The 19,442-nt window shown below is 44.4% G+C and overlaps 1 protein-coding gene and 1 long non-coding RNA gene across 2 annotated transcripts in view; both read left to right on the top strand.

Moving 5' to 3' along the window:
* The window catches only part of LOC143354886 (uncharacterized), a 199,089-nt gene that overhangs the window by 164,349 nt on the left and 15,298 nt on the right, over window positions 1–19,442 (top strand). The gene's annotated exons all lie outside the window — the stretch shown is intronic.
* LOC143357741 (MOXD1 homolog 1-like) overlaps window positions 1–19,442 on the top strand; it is a 28,345-nt gene that overhangs the window by 1,886 nt on the left and 7,017 nt on the right. Inside the window, exon 2 of the mRNA XM_076794355.1 lies at window positions 19,240–19,392. Within this exon, the coding sequence (XP_076650470.1) occupies window positions 19,240–19,392 (153 nt within the window). The remainder of the gene's footprint in view (window positions 1–19,239; window positions 19,393–19,442) is intronic.

Raw genomic sequence — 19,442 nt, 5'->3', positions numbered from 1 at the left:
GTCCGGACGAATTCGAACAGTTTGTAATATTCACGTATTTTGTATTTCTTTGTTTCACTATTTACAATATGAAATGTTTCAACAAATTGGAAAATCATTGTGATAATCTCAACTTGGGATTATCGAAGGTTCCAGAGGAATTTTTTCAGATTAAAAAAAAACGTCTACAGCGTAAGGGTTAAAAATATAAAAATATTAATAATATATTTCCAGAAGTTTTATCTAAATAAAACTCTATAAATAAATTCTAAAAGATTATTCTTCACGCAGCGTTTATAAAAAGATCGTATTACAGTTACGAAGGGGATGATTTTACAGTAAGACATAAAAACGAAGCATGAAAGTTAAAAATTTGTCAAATTACTGGATATCTCACCGGAAGATATCTAGTCTCAATTCTTTTTAAATCGAGGCCTCGAACAAAACGATTTTGTTCTTCACGCATAAGAACGTCTCCCGTATTGTTCACAGTTATATTTAACATGTATTTAACTAATAAATAAATAATTTAGTTCTTCTTTCACGATTTCGAACATAAAAATTATATTTCACAGTGTGCATATCCTGGCAAGGATCAAGCTATGTGGGATCGACACCGTTTCACGCCGTTTTCCCTAGCGATCTGCAAAAAGCCGCGAGCCGCGTTTTTGCGGGGAGCAGAACCGATCGAAATGGCGGTAAATTATCGCGAAGTACTGTGTCCTCTTTTTGCATCGACCCGGGGTACCGATCAAAGAGTGAATTTGCAGCGACACTCGACGCGGCGATCGCGGCTCTGCATTCGTCGCACGGATATTCTAATCGGCAATTAGCATAGGACGCGTGAGAATAATCAACGATCCAAGCCGGGAAAGTCGATCTGCCTTACTGTCGGGCGTTAATCGCGTGGGAAGAACTCGGTTCACGTGTGCACACACCGGCGTGTATCGATACCCGATTTCTCAAACGGCGCCGTTCGCGCCATTTTATTTGCCCGACTGGTCTCCCGCGATCCTTGATCCTCGATCCCCGTTCTTTGACGGAGTATTCTGGTTTCCGAGGCCTCTTCTTCTGCATCCGGATTTTGCGCGCCCATTAATTGGTCTTCGAAGTACACGCGTTATTTATTTTAAGTGAAAATAATCGTTATATACATTTTTGTATGTTTCGAGAAACCTGGATGAACGGTTCCCATAATCTCGATCTTTTTGCTCACTCGAAATAAAGAAATGAAGTTGTTGATTAATCGGTATGAATGTAGTTACGGTTCGGAACAGAAGAAATTAAAAGTTTCGATTATTTACAAAATGGCGGCATTTTGGAGTCGAATTATCGATTCGTTTGATAGTTTCCGACATTCGGCAGGATTAAAAAATTGATGGATTTTTGAAATTTTTATTCGAGCGATAACAGGGTGTGTGCTGAGGATCGTCTCAAGTTTTCAATCGGTTAACTAGAAAAAGTCGATTTTTTGGAAATGGAAAACCAGAATAAGGGTCGATAAAGGATTCGAGGACATTTCGCGACGCGCCTCGAGCCGGTCAGTCGGTGACCAAGAAAGAGGATGTTTAATGGACTGGCGAGTTTTTCGCGATCCTTTCTGCCAGGGTTCTCGAGACAGCCGGAGATCTATCGACGAGGATCCTCGTCGCCGTGGATCCGAACGAAGAAAAGGAGAGGCCCAGTGGAGGGGAGTAAGATCGAGAGAGTACAAAAAGAGAGAGGCAACAAAGAAGATGGAGAAGAGGTGAAGGTGAAGGAAGAAGAAGAACATTACGACGGCGACGACGAAAAGGAGGGACGAAAGAAACCGAGATGAAAAAGGAGCGAAAGAAACGGAAAGCCAGGGAATTAAAGGAAGATTAAGAAGGCGGCCGAGCCAGAAAGGGAGGTCGAAACAGCAGTCTGAAGGATCTGCGAAGCTGCACGAAAAGAAAAAACAAAAGGGCCGTCGCGGGTTAAGGTATCGGCCTCCTCTCTACGTAATCCTCCTCTTCGAAGAGGGACTCGAGGTTCGCGACTCCATGGGTCTCCACGATCCGTATTAATGAGGTCCGTTTAATTAACGCGTCATGGGAGATCCGAGTCGATTTCCCTCTCGTCACGATGCATAATAGCTGCCCAGCAGAAAAGGAAAAGAAAAGAGGAAAGCTAGATAGCTTCGTCGCCCGCGTCTCGATTTTTGGTGCCGTTCCGATCGTGTTTGCCTATTCATGAACCTTCTTCTCCTTCTCTCTGTCTTTGCCTCGTCCCTCGGTTTCCCCGCCTCATCCGCTTTAACTATCGCATAAATTACTAACGAGATAACTTTGTGCCATGAGAAAAAACTCGGCAGCGTTTAAGAGTCGGCCGAACGCTCTCGGGGTTTCCGCTCCGGTGAGATGCAACACGAGGATTAAAAAGGAACTGGTTATCGGAACCTGCTCCGTCCGGCTTCTCCGAATTCCTAATCTTAATTAAATTTATATCCGTGGACAACCGGGACGTCCGTCAATTGTTCGTCCCGCTTTTTCCGAAGGTCTCGCAGGGCTGGTCGGTTTATCGGACTTGCTGACCGAATTTTTCGGTTTACACGCACGATTGACGACTAAAAGCGGCTCGGCTGTTCAGTGACGACTAAAATGGGTCTCGATAATTGAGGGGCGGGTTCGTCTGTCGGTATTTAGAAAAAGAATACTCGAACGCATAGAGGAATTCAGTATAAGTTCTTATGCGAGCCATGTTGAAATTATGTTACAATTATTTTATTCAAAAACGACTTTTGCACAACCATCTTGTGATCATAATGATTTAGAAATTCTTCTTCGTTCGGAATTTCATAGAAAAAGAAAAGCCTATGTTTTCTCCAGAGGATATATATCAACAAAATAGACATTTATTTTGGTTTAAAGGCAATTAATAACATACATGTTTATTAGACTCTGTTCAGAATCTTCGTCACGAGTCTGACTCGATATTGCCGCGCACGGGGTGAAACTCTTGAAGTGTTCAACCAAACAAAAATATTTATTCACACGGCTTTCGCGTCGCCGGGGCTTAATTCAATATTTTATTCAATATTTTATTTTGTTCTTGTGCAACGCTAGTTCACCCCAGGGGCGGAAAAATGCCGCAAACCGGTAGCGTCGCGGTTAATAAGAAAGCCTGTGCTATTTTCGAAAGCAGCGAGGCAGGCACGCCATGCTCACGGAGTCGCGAGTTAAAAACGAACGTACGAGGAATTTGCAATAAGTACGCTTAACTGCCCGCCGCGATTTAATCTCCCTCGCGCTGGCATTGAAGTCACCAGGAGAAGCAGCAGCAACAGCAGCAGCAGCCGCGCGCAGCAAAGAGAGTATACTGAATGTATTAAGACGAGGGACGCTCGGCATTACTTACCGCGACTTCGAAATGAGGATCGAGGGAATGAGACGGCGTAGAATTCAATAATGATTCCCCGAAGACAAAGAATCGGAAAAAATGATAACTCGACGATCGGGGGTCGCCGTAGGATCTGAGCGGTGCAGGAGATCATCAGCCGGAGTAGCAATCATCGATGAACGCTCTGCAGGAACGCTTTACAGGAGGACCGATTATCTCAGCTAAATAAGGAAACGTAAATGTTCGAATAATAGTTACCTAGTTACAGTTCTGGATTCGATCTTTATTCATTTGTACCTTAAAGTAATCTATTTCGAAGCTTGCTGGCATAATGGAGACGTTAGATGTCAAATAATCGGTTCGGATAATCGAGATCTTACCGTACTTCCCACGACTTCGAAATCGAGGGAACGAGAGACAGCGTGAAATTCAACAACGACTTTCCCAGAAGGCAAAGAATCGCTCTCGAAAAAAAAGAAGTGGTAACTCAATGATCAGGGTGTTTCCGTAAGGATCGAGGCGATTCAGGAAACGATCGTTCGGCGAGGCGAGCGTTTCATCGTCCCACGCGATCGCCACGGACAAATGAATAGACAGAAGAATTCCAGTAAATCAGTCGCGGCTTGAAAGATGGCGGGACGACGTCGTAAAGTCAAATTGGCAATTATTTGAAATCCAAACCGGGGGCGCGAACGAACGACGACTCTCTACGGGGCCTTCTCTCTCGACTTCGGCTCGATTTACCTGGCCCTTGTCCACGACGACGACGACCACGAAGAGAGAGAAAAAAAAAGAAACGGCCTGAACGTAACCGAATGGTGAACGCAGGTGGGAGAAGAGAGCCGCTCCGGGAACGGCCGGTAGAAAATTAACGAACGTCCAGCGTTCCACCGGTCGAGATAAAGTTGTGATAAATTTACGTCCGGCGAGGGCACCGGACAGACTCTCTGTCCGACTTTCTTCCAGCCACCCTTTCCGTCGCGGATTAATTGTGTGCGCAGGTTCAAAGTGTGCTTGTTCCGCAATCTCTGTACACGAGGTCGCAATTTTCTTGGCTGAAATGTGCATTAAACTTTTTCGATTTTATCCGTACGCCGATTTTGCTGGCCAGCTCTTAATCGTACTGTTTCAAGGTGTGTTCAATTTTCGATTTCCGTACACGTCGTCGCAATTTTCTCGGCTAAAGTGTGCATTAAACTTTTAATTCTTTTACATACGGTGGTCCAGCCACCCTGAAGTTGCACATGAATTGTACAGCTTCAGAATTCTGTAACCTCGCTTTTCTCTGTTGTCTTATCGCCTTGTTGGAGATCACAGTTTTAATATTCGAGCACAAAATGTAGAACAAACTTAGCACAATTCAGCCCAGCTGTTGAAATTACGTAATTCTGAAAATGGGGGGCCAACTTCTAGGAGGCAATTAATTGCACGCGTATTCTATAACAATTATTCTAAGAGAAAATACAGAGACCGATATCTAGAAAATGAAAAATAAGAATATCTTCTTGGGGGAATAGATTAAAGAGTGTTCAAGTAACACCTAAATGTTCGTCCCTGCTAACGATATAAATGGGTTAATCAGTGTCGCGTATTAGGCGTGTCTCGCGAGTGGATATCGCGCGAAGTACTCGCAAAACCGAGTCGTGTAAACTCGACTGGAGTCTGGGCCTGCGGCCCCAGAAATATCGCCGAAAGCATTCGGGCCCCGTTGGTGTTCGTACGCTCGTGTGTACGTGTGAATATGTTGCAGGCTCGATGCAGGAACACGTGGATGCTCACAGGGGTACGAAACACCGGGACGGGGGGGGGGGTAGGGTTTAGGAGGCAGAAGAGTGTGCGAGACGTTGCGTGACTGAGCGTGTGACGAACACACAGGGGCCCCTACGGACCTGTGCAAGAGAGAGGATAGGGCCCCGCCGGCATGGGCATGCTGTGTGTCCAGAGAGTTGGTTCCAGAGGGGCTCCAGTCAAGGCCTCCAGACATCGGCGGGAGGGAGGCTGTGCGAATCTTTGAGCATCGTTGCAAAGAAAGGCGAAAAGTGGTCCTGGATCCGATCGACCGACCGACCGACACGTGATACCTTTCGCTTCTGGGACCCCTGGACCTGCATTCAGAGACGGGCCCCGTGACCATTGTCACGGGAACGATTCAGAAAATCTTCTCTGCCATAGGTCCCACAACTATTCGCGACCGGAGAAATCGTAAAATTGCGATTCGAGACTCGATACACTGTGCTTTCTTCCGTTCCACAGATCGTTTTCAAGGTTTTAACTGACCTTCTGCTGAAGATCCGGAGCGTTCTAACAGAACTTGTATGTTCTTCACCAGTTTTAGTTCGCACTCCAAGGTCTGAAATTAATTTTGTGGGCTCTCGATGCAATTACAGTGAATTCGCGACATATGTCGCGGAATTATCCCCACTACCGCGGGGTAACATAATACGAAGCATAGTAGGATCTCGTTGACAGCATTTGCCGCGCTGTGACTTTGACTAATAAAGTGTAGGACGAAGGCAAGCATCGCTGTCCTTGTCTACGTTCGGCGCGAGTCAAATAATAGTGACTCCTGGAGAATAAACGACATCAAGACATATATCGTCGTTGCTGACATATATCGCGAATTCACTGTACAACAGTCACAAGACTCGGTTACAACGCTACCGTCTTGAGATATGTGTTGGAGGCAAGGCTGACCAATTTTTTGAGTCTTTTAAAGGCTCTTATCTTCGAGGTTCCAGCACTCGCAGCTGGGGGTATAAACATGTTCTGTTCATCTTATTTATTATTTGAAAATTAAGTTGTGGAAGTGCTTGATACATTTACAAGGTTTGTCAGTCTAGACTGCAACACTAGAAGAAAATTTCGGCTGTATTAAAGGCGTCTACGGTTTACATTGAAGGTTCCAGTACTCGCAGCTGGGGGCAAGAAACACATTCTATCTTGTGCTCGTCTCATTTATAATTTTAAAAATCAGCTTTGGATACTCGACACGAAATAGGACTGTGAAGTCTGTGCAAGTCTTCAAGATTGTAGCATTAATAATTGTAGAACTAAATTCTGTACCACCTCTTCGTCTGCTTTTTCTGTCACTTCAACCCGTAACTGCAAGCCTGAACAGCAAAATATCAACTGCTCAAGCTCGATCATCCCTTCGAAACGATTCCAAGCGGTACAAAGATGTTGCAAAGGTGTTGATCCGCTCCGAAACGTCGCCGGTAGTTCAGTCGTGAAGCGGAAGGACGGTTGCGAGGTACTAACGCCGGACAGACAGTTCCCCGAATGACAAAACCGCAGGAAATTCAGCAACGCGTAAGATATTCAAGGCGGGCGACGGGATGTACCGCGGCGCACGTACTACGATTATGATCGTAATTTATTACGGACGGGGGAGCGCGTTTTCGCAAAGTGAATCTGAAATGCAGGCAATCTGCAATCCGTCCGTCTCTCTTGGTGTCCGAGCGGAGAGAAACAGGAGAGATGCGTGCATAGACGAGCACGCATCTCTCTCCGGCCGCACATTTCGCCGTGATTTTTTTCTCATTATCTTCGACATATCCTGCTGCTCGTTTTTTACCCCGCGCAACCAGTTTTCGTTCGTTTTCGATCCAACTTTCAACCCCCCTCACGTGGGCCCTTTCTTGTCCGCAGAGAATTACCGTGTTCCCCCCTTAAGGGCCCCCGGCGATTTGACAAGCCCTTCAGGCCCCCGTTTTCATCGAACCACCACGGTGGCTAGAGTTTTCGTTGCGTTCTCCTTTTATTTTTCTTTTACTCGGCTTTTTCGGCCCGGACGATCGAGTAGAGAAACAGGGACGAGAGATAAGAGGCACCAACGCCGAACGTCTACCGCGGATAGCCGTGGGAACGCGCCTTTTAATCTGCTACCGGGGGTAAATAGAAGTAGTCTGATGTATTCGGTGAGATACGTAAAGATCTAATCGTGACTGGCGCATGGTGCGCCGTCCAAGCTGCCTCCAGAGTCTAAATCGAATTTTAATAACGACTCCGATGTGCAAGGTTGCTAGCGTCTTTATGGGAACGTGAAGACAACAATTTTGTGGAAGTAAACCATCCCTCTCTTTCTCTCTCTCTCTCTCTCTCTCTCTCTCTCTCTCTCTCTCTCTCTCTCTCTCTCTCTCTCTCTCTCCCTCTCCCTCTCCCTCTAATTGTGATCATTAGACTACGGATAAAAATGGATAGGGCGAACACAAAACACAAAATATTTAAAGCGTTTAAAGGCGCTCTGAAGCCATTAAGATTACTATGGAAAGGGTGTCTATGTAGTCCCTGTATCTTACAATTAATTCATACAATTTTTATTTTACATAAAAATCCGCAATCCATTCATCCTTTTGTCTTTTCTTCATCGTTTTCTTATGTTTGAGAGCTGTGCAACAAAATAATACTCCCTCGGTCCCATAATAATAGTAGCAGTTGATGAATTCAATTTGTCCCATAATAATAGTAGCAAAAGAGAATAAATGTAGAACGTAACATTTATTATAAAAAAAACTCGATTAAATTAAGCAATAAATTAAAAATATTACTCCTAATTTTTATTTTGGGTGTTCATATAGTTTCTGGATTTTTCAATAATTTCGTTACTGCATTTTACACTTGCAGATAGGATCCCTTGGCTTACTTCCATCTTACTTTTATAACGGGTTAGTATTCAACTGAAATAAAACAGTTGATCTCGATCAGCGGATGAAATTAGAAAAACCGTTATAATTCGTAATAATTAGGTATACCTATAAATTGAAAGATGTGTCCAAACAAATGACAGATGTCGTGAAACATTGATTTTGATCAAAGGCTTCGCAATTTTGCGCTGCAACATAACTTACAGCTGCGGTCTCCAACAATTCCCGTTTAAATATTCACTTACTATTCTTATGGGACACTGAAAAAGAGTAAGTAGTTAATTAGCAATTTTACCATCTGTTACGTAATACTTTCGAGCACCCACTGTGTAACTGCATAAAAGGGCTCAGCGGTCCAGCTGATAATGGAAAAGCGTTCTTCCCATCCGCCAATAGTTTACCGACGATTATTTCTTCGATTTTTCGTAAGAAGCGGCCGCGGTGCGTCATGGCGGCGCAAGTAGTCAGTTTCTGAGGACCGTGAATGCGCTTATTAACCGTGAAAGAGGCTTAGAAAGCGTCCGTAAAAAGAGAATGACCTACGAACTCCGGACCGCAGTTGCACAATGGGCATACGCGTCGCCGGCCACAGGACTAATCTTAATCCGTGAAATATTCTCCATGCTCGGATGAAATTGAGCCTCGCGTTCCCTCTCTCTCTCTCTCTCTCTCTCTCGCTCTTTCCTCCTTCGATCCGGACACGGTAGAGAGGGATCCTTCCTTCTTGGACCGCGATAAAGTGGTAAGACCACTTCGGGCAGAGCCGCGGCGCGGCGCGAGGAAAAGCAGCATGATTTACACGCGAAAGCGCACCGTTGGACAAATTTTTGACGTCGTAAAGACATCGACACCGAGTTCTTAGTAAGAGCTCCTTACGGAGGAATCCCTTGCGTCCCCGTACCGTCTCTCACGGCTGTCCAAAAATTTACGGTGATCTTGATAAGCGTCCCTTCTATCGATTATATTAATTGCTGGGGTTCCACAGCGAGTTAGACAACCTGTTCGATGACCGAAGAGACTTCGCAACCCAATCTTGCAAAAGATTATTATTATACTGCGGATCTTTATCCTCGCGAACGTCCATCTTCGGTCTGATTTGTGGGGTTGAAATTATGCTCGGCGGGGGGGGGGGGGGGGGGGGTAAAATTCCCGGCGATCCCACGGGAGATTTTCAGCATTTCTGCGGACACCCAGTATGCTATTTGCCGAACGGAGGTTCGCGCGAGCTCGTACCGCGCGGTTTCTTTTCGTCGTTCTTCGCCGGCTCGTACCGGTCCGCGTTTTCTCCTTCTTGTAATCCGACTCCGATGTTTGAAATCCCCGGCTATTTTATGACAACCTGCGGTGTGTATTCCTGGCGTAGACAAATTTCCAGATGCATTATTGATGAGCGAACCCCGTTTCGGGTTTCTGGAGCAGGGCAGCGCTCCGTCGAGTTTCTCCCGATACGAATTGAATTCTCACGAGTCGCTTTTTATCGGAATACGATTATCCAGGTATTGAGACGTATGGCCATCTTCGTGGCTGAGGGAAACCATCTGTGCGAAGATCTCGGAGATCATGTCCGATCCGTAATGGCTGCCATGTTCGTTTCCCACCCTCGTAATTATTACTGGACCGGCGAATCTTCTGCGTTTGTGACAGAAATAGGTGAAATATTAAACAGTAGAAGGATTCAAGGAATTTATAAACATGTATATATTATTTTCAATTTACTGAAATTGTCAACACTGAATTTACCGATCCCAGATTATTTATTTTAGAAATGTTGAAAATCTCTTTGTTGAAATTTTCAGCATGTGCGTAAGTAATATAAATCTACAAAACGTATGTTTGAAATTTTCTTCGCGGGCTAAAATAAAAAAGTTTTGGAAAGTGTCTTTCTTATTTTCTCATGCAATTCCTGCCGATTGCAATTTTGTAAAAATTTGGTTTGCATGCCATTCAGTAAACCAATGCTTCTAAAACATCAGGTCGTTTGGTGCGATTTTAAACGAGTTATACAGTGAATTCTCGATATATGCCAGCGTCGTGTATTGTACAGGAGGCATACTCGAGTCGTGTGTTATGTTTACACTCCTTGGCGTTCGAGGCTTCTCGAGTCTCGCGGCCCCTCGCGGGGTATACCCCCCGGTAGTGGGGATAATTCCGCGACGTTTATCACCTAAGCCTTGGCGACATATATAGAGAAATCACGTTGTAAAGAGCGTTCGAAGACTTTCGCGATCCTCTGTACGTTGTAATACGTTAATTCCCATTAGATTGAAATGAAATTGTAGTCCTTGCCTAGCCATCGGAGAATACGTGGGTATACGATAAATCTAAATTTCCTTTGTTTTTAAACGTCGAGGAAGTTCAGATCATTGTAATCGTAGAATAAATTGTAGTGCAAGGAGTTAAAGTTTGGGTAGAATGCGTGTGAAAATCGAGGAAGAATGATTTTAGTAATTTTGACGGTGAACGTTGTCCGTCCTAGAGGTAGAACCGTGCATCTGGTGCTTGGTAAGTATCATTCTTGGTAAGATCGGCGTGCTGGGTTTTGCGCGGAGATTCATGTAAGAGGATAGCTTCAATTTTCTGCTGTTCGCAGATACGGTCCCCTTTGGAAGCGTTAAATAATTGCGAGGCGTGAATGTTATCATCGCGATGATCTTCGGAGGTCCCGCGCGCGAATTTATTGCCGCAGAAGCCGCTCGAGTTATTGGAATCGGCTTCCGCGAACCAGTTTGGCGCCGGTCCGGGCACCGGTAGTGCTAATTCATGTCTGTTTTCTGGGCCCTGCCTCGAGGCGGATCAAGATACCCGCGGGAAGGACCAAAACTTTCGACCTTTCCACGGCCTCGGCCCGATGCTACCGATTCCCCCGAAGAACAGCAACTTTCGTACAGCGACGTCTAGACTCCCTGATAATTATACACCGTGGGCGTCGTCTCTATCATTTTTCAGGGATCGAAATCAATCGGGCGCCTTGCCGCTTCAATCCTTTCTCCTGGAATCGTTTAAACGCCCTCTATTCATTATCCCCGGTACAATCCTTTCTTTTGCACGAGAGCTAAAAAATTCACGTTTACCTGATCCAGTTTCTCAAACATTGATCGTTACTCGTCGGGTAAATTCGACGAATTTTTTTTTCAATCCTTTACGGACGAAATTAGCCGAGCTCTCGCACATCGACAATTTCTCGAAAATGGAAAAAGTACTTTTCACATTTTTGTTACTTGTAAAATAATTCTAGTTCATCTGTAACAACATCGCGGTACGTACACTCCCGCTCATAAGTTTTAGGACAGTGATCGTATTTGTATTCAACTTTGTAAAAATGAAATAATCGTTGAAGGATGCGAACAAGTATAACCTTATTTGAAGGTTTACATGTCAAGGAAAGGATGATGCACTCATATACAGTGAATTCTCGACGTATGTCAGGGAAACATACCCGAGCCGTGTTATGTTTACAGTCCTAGGCGTTCGAGGCCTCTCCAGCTTCGTGGACCCTCACGAGGTATGCGGGGTATTGGGGATAATTCCGTGACGTTTATCGTCCAGGCCTTGGCGACATATATAGAAAGATCACTGTATCAAAAATCTGACCAAGAAACAAAAAAATATTTATATTTTCATCGAAGAATACGTCACGTTTCTTTATTACGGTTCCCACGATTCTTGGCATCCGCGTGATCAATTTATTCTGTTCTTATATTATTCCATTTTCGTTCCAAAATATTCCATAAATGTGTTGTCGAAGTAGGGCAAAAGTTTCGTACCTGCCTGTGCAATTCATCCCATAGTTTTTGTATGGAGTTCAAATCTGTTGATTGGGGTGGCTATTCCAAAATTTTTAATGAATTATTTCATTGAAGTTGTGATTATTACTGAATAATTATAACTTGTGTGGTTAATACAATTAAAGGTTCATAATCTGTACGAAATTCCAGAGTTTTACTAAAATTCAGGGGTGTTCCAAGACTTATGAGTGGGAGTATAGGACCACGTAAAGATTTTTCAAAAATCGACATCGTTTAAAGAACGAAAGTTCAAGGGTCGAAGTTCGAAGGGTTCAAGGTTCTCCTGAAGGGTTTTATTGGCCCAGAGACGCGTTGTTAAGCGATGCTTAAGAACGTTATTTGCGCTGTAAAATTAGCAGATTTTTATGCCCAACAAATGTCACCCCTCATCCCCGGTAAATCGGGTTTACGGTTTCATTTGGAATCGAGTTTACGAGCCTGATTTCCTCGAGAAATACGAGGGGAGTGGGGTGGTTCTGGCCGGGGCCGGAGGGGATGATATTTCAGCCCGTGAACAAATTACGCACGAACTTTACATCTTCCGCGGGAATCATTCACCTCGCGTTCCCATAAAGGTGCGTAGATATTCTTCAGCGTGTCAAGGTACAAGTCGATCCGGTTCTCACGTGTCCCGAGGAGAGACCGAGGAGGGTGCGCGCGGTTACGCGTAATTACGCTCGCCGGCTCGTTACGGCTCAACGTGCTCGGTTTTACGAGCGTACACGGAATAATAATCGAATTAAAATCTAGTGGAATCGCCCGGTGTCAAGGTCCCGGCGAACCCTGTCTGTTTCGCCTTTTTCGTGCGCGCAATTCGGATCTCGGCTTTAACGATCCTTGATTTGAATGCTTCGATCGTGCGTTAGCCTGCCGTTACCAGCTCCTAAACGACGATCATTCACGTTCCACGCGGTCGTTTCAATGTCTGCCTGCTTGGGCTTCGACATTCCTCGAGGGCTTGGCTCTTCCATGGATCTGTACGAAATTTTTCAACCACGATTTATGCGATGCTGTACGCGTTTTTCGCTGTTTTGCGCCTATGGGGGCTCGGCTGTGACTCACGGAGGTCGGAGATTGAGGCAAGATGATTTCTATCTGCGTTGAATTCGCGTGATATTGGAAAAATGGTTCTCTTAGTCGAGCGAACCAACATGATTACTCTCTTGGAATTTGTCTAGAATTTATTTAAAATTCAAGGGAAGTTTCTTGAGATTTTTGTGTTCAGTACCTGGCTACGACATACAGATGTGGTTGGACCAGGTTGTAATTCACTCAGGATTTGTATAAAATTGATTCAAAATTTAAATATGTGATATATATGAAACAAAACCTAATGGCGTACTAGATTGCGGATCTCCATGCGAAATAAAAATTGTTTCCATACATTGCAGGCCATAGGAACCAAATAAGAGTTTATTTTTGTCTCGTATTTTCATTAATTTTGTATTTCCGTACTTATTTGTCTTTCTACTGTTTCAAATGCCATCCACCCATTTTTGTTATAGCTGCATAAAATCCACTGTCACCCTAAGACCTTTTATACAATTATTTGCAAGGAGCCTGTCATTTTCTTTCAACACTGAACCTACCAAGCATTAACAGTATCTGGTAAATCTGGCAAAAATATCAACCCGAAATTTATTAAGATTGTCCGTAATTTGCAATAGAATAAATGCTTGTGCAACGAAATTAATTCCACTATGAATTTTTATAGTTTCAATAATTGTAAAATATAAAACCGCTCATTTTGACTGTGGTAGATTTAGGTGTTAATTGTTTTAGCTTGAAGCGCAACAGATCAATACAGAACAAAATACGGATACGAACTAGAAAGAGTATAGCTCTCTCATCTCTGAACTAACGCCAGTGTCAAAGGTCGCTGCCTGCCCAGCAAGATCGAAACGAGTGAAACCCGTGAAGGTCCGAAAGGCGTGTAAAAAGTGAAAGGGAGGTCCGGCAGTTAATTAAGACCGCGATAACATTTTCTGACTAATTTCACCGGACTGCGGATTGCCGGTCTGCAATAAAAATCCGTGCCACGTGAGAACCGGATCGAGTATAGCGCGCGCGCGCGGGAGACTTCGAAGGCCGTGGTCGGCGCGCGAATGTGGGAAAATGGATTCAAATAAAATTAATCCGCTAGTGACGCCGCGTCAGAGACAATTAGCGTGTCCTCAGAGATCTGTGGAAGCTGTCCGACAATCTGGGAAAGTTAACGACGACACGCGCTTCGGGTGTGCAAACATTTTCTCAGCGATTAGGGCGACGACGACCGGCCTTTCAGTGACCGGTAGGTGGTTCCTGAGGAGTTCCCGGAGGACGATAGGAAGGCCCTTTATTCCCTCGGAGGGATTCTCTTTGCGCTACCAGCTGCTGTTCTGCCAGGTGGTAAAAAGGAGAGCCACTAGAAAAAGGAGAGGTAGCCGAGGACCACGGGGAGGAGGAAGAAACGAGGAGTGAGAGAGAGAGAGAGAAGGAACGGAGAAAGAGAGAAGAAGGACCGAAAGTGGTCGGATTTCTCGGCGAACCTGATAGAAAGAGACGGTGAGAAGGCTCGAGGACGAAGAACAGGCTCGGTGAAAGAAGGACAGAGAAAAAAGGGAAAGGAATACGAGCCGCAAATGCTCTCTCGGAGATAAGAGAGAGAGAGAGAGAGAGAGAGAGAGAGAGAGCGAGAGAGAGAGAGTGAGAGAGTGAGAGAGAGACGAAAGGAGTCCAGGCTACCTCCAAAACACCTGGCAAGCATCGTCGCCGTCCTCCTAGTGGCGCCTCATGAGAGAATTTCTCTCTTTTTCTTCGGAACTCCGGGGCCCATGGGAACCGCGACGATCCACCACGGTCACAAAGGGAACCGTTTCTTTTTTGCCGCGTGTATATAGATCGGAAACTATTTCTCATGATAGATCACGCCGATAGACCAGCCAACGCGCACCAACGTTTCACTTCGGTCTCCGAGAACGTTTTTATCGATACCACCTTATACACGGTGGCGACGAAGCCAGAGACTGCTGGTTAAGCACGCACTCGTAATAATTATGACAGCACTGTACGTCAACCTTTTTTTCATTTCGATGTAGGCTACGTTTTCTTCAGATTTTCAACATTAAGAATTTTTCCAGTCAGAACCGTAAAAGATTGACGAATGAGTCTTACATAGAATGATTACATAGAAAAAAATAAACTGGTATATTTTGTGTAACATTATTAACATTTAAACCTGTTTGAATAATGTTTGACGAGAACCGGACACCGTTGAGACACCAGGTCGAACTTTTTCAAATTCAGTTCGAAAATTAAGATATGTTAATAATACAGTGTTTTCTCTATATATGTCGTCAAGGCCTGGATGATAAACGTCGCGGAATTATCCCCACCACCGCGGAGTATACCCCGTGAGGGGCCACGAAGCTCGAGAGGCCTCGGACGTCGAGGAGTGTAAACATAACACGGTTCGGCTATGCCTCCTGGACGATACAAGACCCACGTTGTTGACATATATCGAGAATTCAACGTATTTTGTACAGTTATATTAACATTTCCGTTGATAAAAAATTTTATTGCTTAGGACCTTATGGGTTAACAGATAAAAAATCTACATTTTTTACAGTATTTCTCACCTTGTGATTTTGTTATTTATCATCTAGTCACACTAGATTATTATTAAAAATTCTGTAGAAATTTACTGAGGTACTTCAATCTATATAGTTTAGAAAGAAACCTTATATTTGCAGTTATCTTATATTTAATTCCTTACATTTAACTATTATGGATCAGCAAAAAATACAGGAAATCCTTCTGAGGCCACGAAAAACTCCAAAGTACCATTCGAGGGTTGACATTCTTAAAATTTGTATTGGAAAAGGGAAATTCATCAGTGATTACCACAATGTTGACGAAGATTGAATAGTTCAAAAATTATAATTCTTATAATTTGCGTTGGAAAAGCGAAATTCATCAGTGATTGTCACAACTTTGACAAAATGATTGACGAAGATTGAACAGTTTGAAAATTAAAATTCTTTGCATCGAATGGATGAAATTCTTGAGATTTTTTTCCTGAGATGGATCATCGACTTTGCCCCGGGGCCCGTTAAAAAGAAAATGCACTTTCCACATTGCTGTTACGCATGGATCGTCGCGATTCCATCCTCGCGGAATCTGGCTGCTCGTTTCTCGTTTCGAGCCTCGCTGTTTCGCGTGCATGCTCGGCGAATGCTCATCGGGAAAGGATGAAACCAAGGGTCTTCTGAAATGTACAGGTTTCTCAGGAGACTCCCACAGGAAACGCGAGTACCGATCCATGACGTCACATCCGTCGAATTAATTTTCCGCATCCACGCACGTGTGCCTGCTTTCCCATGCATCCGCGGCTCGCTTTATCCAAGGATATCGAACTGACGCGCGCGCGATTCTACAATTATAGTTGATCCATCGTCTGCTGCTCAAGGCTCTCCGCTTGAACTTAACACTTTACCAACCGGAAACCTGTCAACACGGTTTCCCGGTTAACTCTGTTGTATCCCTGAAGTGGCAATTTGCAATAATAATCCAAAGCAGAAGTCATTGTCTAGGTGAATAACTTCAAAGAACATTGGTTTATTTGAACTGTCATCAGCTGATCTGTAGAGTTTCACAAAGATGGATAGAACAAGAAAATATAGCCAAAAGAACCGTGACTCTTAAAAAAATAATGATAGAGCTTCTGCAAAGTCGGACGACATTCGCGCCGCATGATTAGCCGTGTGTTTCGACCCGTCGCGTTTGTTATAAATAAATATGAGGCTCGCGATCCTGTTGCTGATAGACACGGGTGTCCTCGGCCAGAGATTTCCCACATCGTGTCGAACTTTCTCCTCCGGTGGGTTTATTTTCTTCTCGATATATTAACAAGTATCGTTAGATCCGGCGAAGGGTACGCCGGCAAGCCGACGCATTTGTTACTCGCAAAAGTCGTGGAACCTGTTCTTGAAAGGAGGACGCGGGAGAGAAGCGTGCAGGAGAAGAGCTTCTTCTTCCTCGTTGTCAGTTTCGTGACTCAGTTACAGAAACCCTGGTGTCTACGCGAGCTTCAACGATCATTTGCATAATCTCTCGCGACCGGCAATCAAGGCGTTCCCGCGCGTAAACGTAATCCCGGGCTGTTGAAAATAAAAAAAGAAAGAAGAAACACAGGATCATCTCTTGCCCCGCTCGTTGCCTCGAAAACGATCTTATAAATTACCGTGCAGCAATTAAAACGTTTTCAATCGATTCCATTCTCCCCCCCCCTCCGCACCTCAACTTCTTCCGTTTTTCTTAATCGTCATCTAGCAATGCCATGGTCGCGCTAATGAGTCCGGTGACGATGAGAATATCCGGATCTCATGAGAAAACCCCCACGAACCTCGTGGGAACTCGTTTCGAACCCCACCCGAATAACCAGCCGCGACATTGTTACCGAAAACTCTTTGTTAATAGGCGCAACACGTCTCGAGAGGCTCCGAGCGGATTTCTTTGCGACCGCGGAACCTGCAGATTTGCGAGATCGTGCGCAAAATATTCTACATTGGTCCTTCAGTATTTTAGAGTGATTTTTTAAAAATAATTTGAAGGAAGAATTACCAGGTTCTCGTTGACTTGAGTTTCATTTTATTTAAAAGGTTGGACACCAAAACTTACTATAGAAAAATATTGACAATATACTTTGTCAAATTTTATACTAAAACAAATACCATTCATCTCGTAAAAGCAAATTCTTAACTTTTTAAATGTCAATGAAGCATGAACAAAAGAAACAAGGCCTACAAGTAATAAGTCCACTCATTTGTATCTCATATTTAAGAATTAAATTCTATAAGAATATCTGTGAACAAAAATTGAGAACTCAAATGTAGTCCTTGAAAGAATATCTTTCGTCCCTTAAATGAAATAAAAATTAAAAACAAGCTAAAGCAGAGCCGCCTAGCAGCATTGATTCAGGTTTATCTAAAAGATTAAAGTCCCTAAACAATTCTAAAAAAAATATTGAAGATTCACCTTGCCAACTGTGACTTCTGAACACTGCATCCCCTAAAGGAACATTTCTTTTCGCCTCTTAAATGTCAATAAGTAATTGTTTTACTTTTTAACATTGTCGATAGCGTACGGACAAAAAAGTCAGGTGAAAAATGATGCTCCCAGCACGATTAACAGGTTAAAGAATGAACAGGCGCCTAATTGCCAGCAAACAGCCCCGACGGTATCCCTGTTACGATTCTCTTGCCCCTTTCCCTCATTTTTTCGCGATGAACTTCATCGCTGTTTCCTCTGTGCACGTGCTCGTTACAAAATACTCAGCGAGCATGACGCCGCTCGGCCAATTATTTCGATTCATTACGAGCAGGAAGGGGACTTCCCTTAGGGGTCTTACGAACTTTAGCGCCCGACCATAATCGGAATCCAACGGACCCAAACGCCTGCGGCCGCCCTTTTGCGTGTCCGACGCTGTTCCACTTCCTATCTGATCCGCACCGGAACGTTTTATAAATATTAATCGCACGCAACGCGAATCGTCTTTCGTATCCTTTGCTTCGTACGATATCGATCTGAAAAGGATACGGGTCAAAAAATTCCATTTAAAGATACTTAGAAATAGAATTAACGTCCTTTGAGGACGACCGTCGACTGTGTTGACGACATCAGGACTGTGTATCCAAGGTTGCAAACAAATAGCACAAACTCCGTATCCTCAGTATGTAGGACTTTGACATACGATCTTCGTTCTGTGAGTAAAACATTTCTATTGTCCTAGAAGATCCTTGTCTGCAAAGGGTTGGCGTTCAGAGAACATTGACAGGACCTTGGAAGCTGTTGTAGTCCTTGTAGCCCCACTGAACTGTTATTTTAGGTTATTTGCGAGTCCCCACAGCATCTGGTAACCCCCGTAACCTGCTATCAGAGTCCCAGGAGCCTTAGACCTAAAATATTTCTCAGGATTTCTGAAAATGGCTGACCAGAACTTTAGAGTCCTTCGAAGCTCTAAATGATGTTTGGTCGATTCGAGGCTCCCAAATGACTGCCCAGACCTAAATCACACTTAGCACCGATGGATCAACCTAGAGGCTCGTTTACCGAATCTACTAGATCTACTGGATCCACTGGATCTTATCCCTTTCTCGACACGCTAACACATTTTCGCGTGCGTGCACTTGACACTTGAAAATTTCGAGCTCAAATCTCGAAAATCGGCCGTGATCGCGTGCCACGATCCTGCGATATTCCGCTGACGGCCTTACAAGAGAAAGTATACTGACGAGGGTGCTGATCAAAGTGGCCGTGTCAGAAAGTTTCGACGCACCGGCGAATGTGAACACCTGGCATTCACCTGACCCGATAAACGCGTCCGATCTTCGAGCAGCAGCAGCAACAGCAGCGGGTTTGGTGGGCCCTCGAGCGACTTGAACGTCCGTTGACCCTGCTCGCGATTCCAATCCTTTTTTTCTGACGTTTTTCAGGACTCGCACGGGATCGAGGATCCGGATGCCGCCTTGGTCACGGACGCGTCCCAGGACGTCAAGGTGCTCGGAGGATCGCAGAACAAGACGCACACCAGCGTGATCTTCTCGAGGAACTGGCAGACCTGCGATCCGCAGGATCATAGGCTCACGGTACGTGGAGACACTATAGATTGACACATCGTTTTATTATTTTTTATGAA

Source organism: Halictus rubicundus, chromosome 1, assembly GCF_050948215.1.
Source record: "Halictus rubicundus isolate RS-2024b chromosome 1, iyHalRubi1_principal, whole genome shotgun sequence".
Classification (NCBI taxonomy): domain Eukaryota; kingdom Metazoa; phylum Arthropoda; class Insecta; order Hymenoptera; family Halictidae; genus Halictus; species Halictus rubicundus.
This window is presented reverse-complemented; position numbering and strand designations above follow the sequence as displayed.